This window comes from Populus alba, chromosome 5 (genome assembly GCF_005239225.2).
Source record: "Populus alba chromosome 5, ASM523922v2, whole genome shotgun sequence".
NCBI lineage: Eukaryota > Viridiplantae > Streptophyta > Magnoliopsida > Malpighiales > Salicaceae > Populus > Populus alba.
Window position 1 is genome coordinate 20,738,676 of NC_133288.1, and position 7,944 is coordinate 20,746,619.

General features: G+C 35.6%; 2 protein-coding genes across 2 annotated transcripts; both read left to right on the forward strand.

Moving 5' to 3' along the window:
- The first annotated feature begins 688 nt into the window (after positions 1 to 688).
- On the forward strand, positions 689 to 3,242 carry LOC118062197 (uncharacterized). Its single transcript, XM_035075921.2, has 5 exons — positions 689 to 875; positions 1,699 to 1,813; positions 2,539 to 2,628; positions 2,746 to 2,844; positions 2,957 to 3,242. Exons 1-5 carry the CDS (start codon positions 808 to 810, stop codon positions 3,056 to 3,058), a joined length of 474 nt encoding a protein of 157 aa, XP_034931812.1. The 5' UTR covers positions 689 to 807; the 3' UTR covers positions 3,059 to 3,242.
- Positions 3,243 to 5,655: 2,413 nt separating this feature from the next.
- LOC118062196 (1-aminocyclopropane-1-carboxylate oxidase homolog 12) lies at positions 5,656 to 7,489 on the forward strand. The gene is made up of 3 exons (XM_035075920.2): positions 5,656 to 6,369; positions 6,472 to 6,793; positions 7,117 to 7,489. The coding sequence occupies exons 1-3, from the start codon at positions 5,822 to 5,824 to the stop codon at positions 7,369 to 7,371; spliced, it is 1,125 nt and encodes a 374-aa protein (XP_034931811.1). The 5' UTR covers positions 5,656 to 5,821; the 3' UTR covers positions 7,372 to 7,489.
- The last annotated feature ends 455 nt before the right edge of the window (positions 7,490 to 7,944 follow it).

A 7,944-nucleotide genomic window follows, 5' to 3' on the forward strand; every position in this document is an offset into this window, starting at 1 on the left:
TGACAACTTAGATATAAATGACGAAATTTAATAATTTAGGAGGCTGAATTTATACAGTAATAATAATAACAATAATGATAATATAATAAAATAACAATTTAATTCAAGTATCTTACTAATTAAAAAAAAAGAAATAAAATGATATTTTTTTTATAAATTTTTCAAACACAAAAACTTCAAATTAACAGGAATCTTTTATGAAAAAATAATTACAATAAAAAAAATAATGAACCAAATACTATTTTCAATCAAGAGGTTGTTTTATATTCTTATTTAAAACCTAACATTAATCCATTTTTTTAATCAATTTTTAATTTATTGATTTAACTTATAAAATGCTCATTCTTAAAAAAACATTCTTAAAGTCATTTAAACATTACATGAAAATTTTCTCAATATTTTAAAATCACTCCAATCCATTTTAAGTTACAAAATAGATTAATTTATGCAATATTTTTCAAAATCTCGAGGGTTATTGTATTAATTTACCCTGCATAAAAAGTAACCTTTAGAATCTCCAGATCAAAATCTCCTTCTTGCCCTTCCTTCACATCCAACTCGGAGACAACAACCCGTTTAACTCGTAAATATAAACAAATCCAATGGCATGTCTTAAAATGTAAGATCCTCTTCATATTTACCTTTTATTTTTTTAATATTTTTCTTGATGTATTAATTATTTATTTCTCTAAAAAAAAAAAATTCCCTCAAGTCTCTCTTTGCCTGTCCCGAAGCAAAGCAAAAACAGAGACAGAGAGATTCACTGCGTCTCTTACTCTGTCCCTCTCCCTGACAACAAAGCACCAAATGGCTTTCACGTCATTTCTTGGACGAGTCCTCTTTGCCTCTGTTTTCATACTCTCCGCTTACCAAGAGTAACTCTCTTTTCCTTTCCATTTTTGTACAATCTTGATAAATTTTCTGCTCTACTCCTCCCATCATCATCATCATCATCATCATCAATTCGATTTGGATCTGTTTAGCCTTGGGTTTTAAATCTAACACTAAACAGATAGATCTGCACTTTCATTTCCTCTTAAACTTCTTTTGTAATTTTAGTAGTTTGCAGCTAACTAAGAAACTTAATTTGCATTACTAATGAGTTGAAGCATTTATATGTAATTTATTTGAATTAATAATTTTTTTTTTTGTTTACTAAATATGTAGTATTTGTGAAGGAAAAAGTTATGTGGTCTTTGGATTTATTAGTAAATGCATCGAAAAATAAAATCACTGCTGAAATCATGACCAGAATAGAATTGAGGTTTTGGGTGGATGCTAATTAGTTTATGCATTTGCCCTGTCTTTTTATTTTTCATGTGCGGGTCAACATTTTGTGCTAGCCCGCTTACTTTTTTGGAGACACGGCATAAGTTGCATATTGACAAGATTTGTTATTTGGCTTGGCATTAGTTTTCTGTTAAGAATTTTATTCTTTTCTTTTAGGATGCAAGATTGAGAAATTTAATTACAGTTTTCTTGGATATATTGATTTGAAGAACCAGCATTAAGCTTTTGATTCCTTGAATGTGGCATTGTATCTTCCTTTTGTTTGGGAAAAAAAATTGTAACAAAGCATTTGATGCTGTTGAAGCAGTTACGATCTTTTGTTTGTGAAATGACGGGTACCTCATTTTCTTGTTTTTGGTAAAAGGATTCTTCAGATGATATTTTGTTATAATCTTTCCTCGATTCCAGGTTCAATGAATTTGGGGTTGATGGAGGACCGGCTGCGAAGGCACTGAAACCAAAGTTTGGTGTGTTTACCAGTCATGTGCAATCTCACGCCGGCATACAAGTACCGGAAATTGAAGTGAGGATCTCTCATATGCACATGCCATTGAATGATTTGAGAGAAAGATAATAGGTGTATTAGCAAGATAACAAATTTTGAAAAATAAAAACTGAAATGAGAGGCGGAGACTTATCTTGAAGTTTAGTGTTTAATGATTGCTTTTCTCTTCTTTTTTGTGAGCTTTCTTTAGTTATGGCAATGGGTTAGTTTGGCATCTTGGATTTCAAGGTGGAATATCATGAGCATGCTGTTTGGTGAAGCAGAGCCTCTCTGTCACAACACACCATATGACAGAACCCTGCTTATTAGAACACAAAAACTTTGCTTGTTAGAACATTTTGGTAGTATTTCAAGCAAGTTCAAAATCAAGGTTGTAAAGAGAGCTGGCAAAATAACTAATACTAAATTCTTAGCATACCTCCTGTGTGTTTGCATGCACACATCTCAAACTGGTCTAGTGATTGTAAGGCAATGATTAAATGGCTTAAATTAATGGTGACCTGTTGAATTCTTAGGACTGTTTTGCATTATCGAACAATGGGCGTCCATTTTGGCACTCTGGAAAATCATTATATACTAGATACCTGAGGAATAGGACTTGTACGGGCAACCTTTGTAGCCATGCAAAGATACACACCCATGATTAATGATTTTTACTTGCAACTAGAATGTCCCACACTCCCAGTTTGTATCTGTATATCGATTTATTGTTTTGTAATCTTAATTGATATGTTTATATGCAGATCAAACATTTAGTCAGTGCTGCTATATTTCTCAAGGGCACTGGAGGCATCCTTTTTATCATTGGCAGCTCTCTAGGAGCCTACCTGCTGGTTGGTACAAGAAACATGCTGTGTATTTGACTTTTTGGTTTTTCTTATGGTTATAGCTATTAGAAATGGTGTATCACATACTCTTGTAGTGAATATTGAGGTCCTTTCTTGTTCCAGATTATACATCAGCTGATTGCAATTCCAATCCTATATGATTTCTACAACTATGACAGTGAGGAGAAAGAGTTTAATCAACTTTTCATCAAATTTACACAGGTTAGATTTAGCTGATTCTGTACAATGTTTCTGTTCTGTATGATAGTCAATATTGTTTTGCTTTCTGCATGGTTTAAACAGTTTTAAATTACTTTTCATTCTTTCTATATAGAATATGGCTCTCTATGGAGCACTACTGTTTTTCATTGGGATGAAGAACTCATTTCCCAGGAGACAGCACAAGAAGAAGGTTCCTAAAACTAAAACTGTTTAGAAACAATTGGCTATCAGTTGGTAGGTATCTCTTTTTCAGTAAGGAGCTAATAGGAGCTATTGTTGTTTTGTTCATTAAACATTATGTACTTTACCAAGATCCTCCATGTATGTTTTAAGAGGCTTCTTATCTATTTATTTTAGAAAAAAAAAAAAGAACCTGTGTGGTGTTTTTCTCCCTTGTATTTCATGGGGATGTGTTATTTTATGCTTTTCCTTTTTTAGTTGTTCCTAGTATGATATTTAGAGGTGTTTATATGCCATATTGAAGGAGGTCATGGGACCAGTCTATGTTTGATGAGGTCAAACGTACATGTGTTAGCCGTGGTCCATGATAGTACTGGTCCCTGTGTGCCATGATAATAACTCCAGCTATTTAGTGAAAGAAAGGACTATGAGATAAAACAAAAGTGGTACAAGATGTCGCTGGAGCCATATGAATGGGACTTGACTTTCTTATTTTCATAAATTTCTCCTCCATGTTATTCCAGCGTTTATTTTGTGGCTTCTGAAGAAGATTGTTATTTTTACTACTTGGCTTGACTTGGGTTATTTTATTTTTTTGAATAGTGAAAGAATAGCTGTGGAAAAGGTTAGTAGTTTCGAGTACAACAAGTGTTACTTCAATCGACTTCTAAGGTCACAGTTGTTAGTATAATCATATCCTGTAGTTAGATACACTGAAATCCATTACAAACTACATATTAACTATTCAGATCTCTTCGGGCTTTGGAATTTTGGGCGATTACCACTCATTGTGCCCGACTTTTTTCTTGGTGTTGGTTTTGAAATGCATTGCTCGCCGTGTCAGGTTGATAAGGAATTGGTCAATTTGCTGAAAAAGTATCCTTCCTGTGTTCCTCATGGATGGCTGGTTAGGGGATTTTTTTCCCTGTTGTCCTGTGGAAGGCTAGCATGCTGATGTTTGTGAGTTTGGCCCTTTGTTAGCGAGGAAGCCGTTGTTTCGTTTTCATTTTACCTGTTTTATTGTCATTGCCCTTCAAATGGTTGTTCTTATTCTGAGTTTCTTCTGGTGTAGCCGTGTATGTTCTATGGAGATCCTGTGATAATTTGGCCCCTAAACACAACTATCTCCAGAAACCAAACGAGGGGATTGCCTGTTTCCTTCATATCTTCTCCCTTTTTTGTCTGCTTGTTCAAGTCTCTTTTTAATAATGCCCTTGTATGTTAGAGCAGCCTCCCCCCAATAATTTGCATCGAATGAATGCCACCATCGTGCTGCTACGATTTTCGACATGGAAAAATGGTTGTCCCAAGTCTTTATGCATATATTGTCAGAGCTCATCAAATCTTTTCGAAATCCTTTGTTTGGTTTTTAATAGGATTTGTCAGTAATAATTTAGCTTCAGTAATAATTTAGCTCCAATGGAAAACGCGTGCTCAGGTAGCGTTTTATGACTAGCTGCTACGTATATGCTTGATAATTGATATGTAAATCTGGTATGTACTGTAAACTGGAATCTGCAAAAAGAGATGTGAAACGTGGTCCATGCTTCATCATAAGGTCATTTTCCTGTTACTATGCTTTTCTTAAATGATGACATGGAGTGCGATTTAACTGTTTTTTTTTTTCTTTTTCTTTTAATTTTAAATTATTTTTATTAAGTGTTTTTAAATTGTTTGGACGTTACAAATTTATTTTAAAAAAATTTTGAAAATAAATTTTTATTGCTGTCCCAAACATCTTGTTTCTGAGCCCATTTGATATTAGCGGTAATTTTTTTAAGTGTTTTTTGTTTATAAATATATTAAAATAATATATTTTTTTTATTTTTTTAAAAAATTATTTTTAATATCAACATACTAAAGGCTATAAGTATCAAGAAAAAAATAATTTAAAAGAAAAGTCATTTAAAAAAAATATTTTTTAACTATAAAAACAAACGGGTCTTTAGACCTGTTAGACCATGTATATGGTCGAAATATGTATATGGTTGAAATTGTATTTGATTAAACCTCATCTATAACATATCTACATGGGTCCCATTAAGATTTTTTTGTTCTTGAAGCTATAAAATTATAAAACTATCATAATACCAAATACTTACTTTTAACACTTGTGTTTATGCCATGAATATGCTGAAGATAACAGGATTTGTTATTCGCATTCTTTGCAAACGGCACGTTTATTGAAATCTAATCTTGAGATCGGAGGTTGCCCTCAGGTGTTAGGAGAGGTGGTGAGGAGCTGGGCATACCTAGATTTTGATTTATACAAAGAAATTTGCTCCCAAGCTTGCCATGTTTTGGGAGGTCTACAACTGATTTTTCCCATCTTTTTGTATAGGTTTCCCATGAGCTGAATGTATCGAGTGTTTTTAAGTAATTTCGCACTCTATCCTGGCTTTAACATGAAAATCCTAGCTCTGACGTAGGTTCAATTATTGGGCAGGGAATTCTTGTTTATTTTTGTGGAAAACTAGAGATCTAACAAGGGCAGATATTCCAAAGAAAGATGCATCGCTATCGGCATTTTGAGGCCAAACAGTGAGGGAAAGGACGTGCCTTCCTACTTGTGCTGTTACTTCTCAAGAATAAGATTTCAAAAAGAAATGTCAAAAAAGGGTTATGTCTTGGTGTGTAGGCCTCTTGTCACATTTGCTTGCTTACACAAACGCATCACTCTTACCGTTTCCACCATTCACCATGAGCATCATTTTCTTTATTCTTGAATTGCCACCACTAAGTGCTCTATTTAGACGCAAGTTCCTCTCGCCAGTAACCACCCATTTTTTCTCAAAACATGGAACTCCTGATTCCAGTGGCTGCAGATTCCTTTCTCCAAGATGAGTCCAGCTATGACAAGGGTAAGGCAGTGAAGGCATTTGATGAAACAAAGGCAGGTGTTAAGGGACTGGTAGACTCCGGAGTAACAAAAATCCCCAGGTTTTTTATCCACCCACCGGAGGATGTGCAGAAGTCGTCATCCGACAGCATCCATCTGGGACTTCAGGTTCCAGTTATAAACTTCGAGCACTTTGAAAGTTGCAGACGATCAGAGGTGGTCAATGAGATTCGCAAAGCGTCAGAAATATGGGGATTCTTTCAAATGGTTAACCACGGGATTCCTGTTAGTGTCTTGGATGATATGTTAGCTGGTGTGAGACGATTCCACGAGCAACACCGAGATGTGAAGATGGAGTTTTATTCACGTGACCGTAAGCAGCCAGTGAGGTTCTTCTGCAATGGCGATCTCCTTGTCAACAGGGCACCAGCAAATTGGAGGGATACAATAGCATTTGATTTCCAAGATGGTAAACTGGACCCTGAACTCTTTCCTGAAACTTTCAGGTACTGTAAATGTGCAACATAACCCGAAACTGTCTTGTCTATATATTCATCTCTTTAAGGAAACTCTTACTATATATCAGATTGAAATAAATTGGCTTGCAGAGAAGAAGTCAGTCAATACATCAGACACATGATCCAAATGAAGAAGACACTGTCTGAACTAATATCAGAGGCACTCGGCCTCCCTAGCGATTACCTCTCAAGCATAGAATGCATGGAAACTGAATCGTTAGTGTGCCACTATTACCCGGCTTGTCCCGAGCCAGACCTGACGTTGGGTGCCACCAAGCATAGAGACCCATCTTTAATGACTATTCTCCTGCAAGACAACACGGGTGGCCTCCAAGTTCGCAACCAAACTCAATGGGTCGATGTCCCTCCTTTACAGGGAGCTCTAGTAGTAAATATTGGGGACTTCATGCAGGTAAAATTCCTTGTTTTTTTAACTCTTTTTTTTTTTTTTTCCTTGCGTGGCTACATTTGCAATTGGACAATCAGAGGCAAACTAGAAGGAACAGAAATGCTAGGGGGAAAAAACTAGTCTTGATAGGGTTCTGTAGCATTTTGGAAAGAGCAGTTAATTTCCTACAAAGACTTGAACTACCTCCATCCACATGCACGCACCCGATAATTCTTTGCAACCCATTTAAAACCCGAAATAACTGAGAAATGAATTGATCTGTCCATTCCAAAATATAATTTGACAGTTCATTGACCTTAAATCTGCTTTCTTGCTATTGTATGTAGCTGATCACCAATGACAAGTTCAAGAGTGTGGAGCATAGGGTTCTTGTTGGGCAGGAGGGATCACGAACATCAGTAGCATGCTTTTTCTATCCAAGCACAGCAAATAAATTTAAACCTTATGGAGCAATAAAGGAGCTTGTGTCTGATGACAATGTGCCCATGTACAGGGAAACTCATATTGCTGAGTTCCTGGCTTTCTTCAGGTCCAAAGGATTAGATGGTACTCCAACCCTTTGTCATTTCAAACAGGCATGAATGACCCCATGTCTGTTGCCTCGCAAATTTGCTCAAACTTAAGCCCATCTTTTTTGTAATAACCAATCGAATTAATTTCCATAAAGATTGTCTCCAACATCTTCTTTCATTTTCATCACCAGATCATTTTATGGCACTTTTGGTTGGCCGACAATTAAAGATGATCAATATCTGGTTACTGTCCCTTAATCAAAGGTTTTACATTTGAATATTACTCACAATAGCTGACTGATTATTGAACTTAACAGTGTGTTTATAAGCTAGCTGGCAAATTTTCCTTCTTTTCTTTCTCCAGAATTTAACAAAATTAAAGAATGATACACAGGCCAGAACCCTCCAGATTTGCAGACCCTCTAACTATGACTAATACAGGAGTTTCCTAGCTCAAATCCCACAAGCTACTTAAGCTCGAAACCCGTTTTTAAACGTTTGTGTTTGAAACCCACAAAGATTTGTCAAAACTCAAACTTCTTTCTAATCATGTAAATGGAGCTGCTCAGCTGCAAATGTTTAAAAACGGTCCCGTGGTGACCAATGAGCACCAAGGGCTTGACTTGGAACATCAGGCAGCGT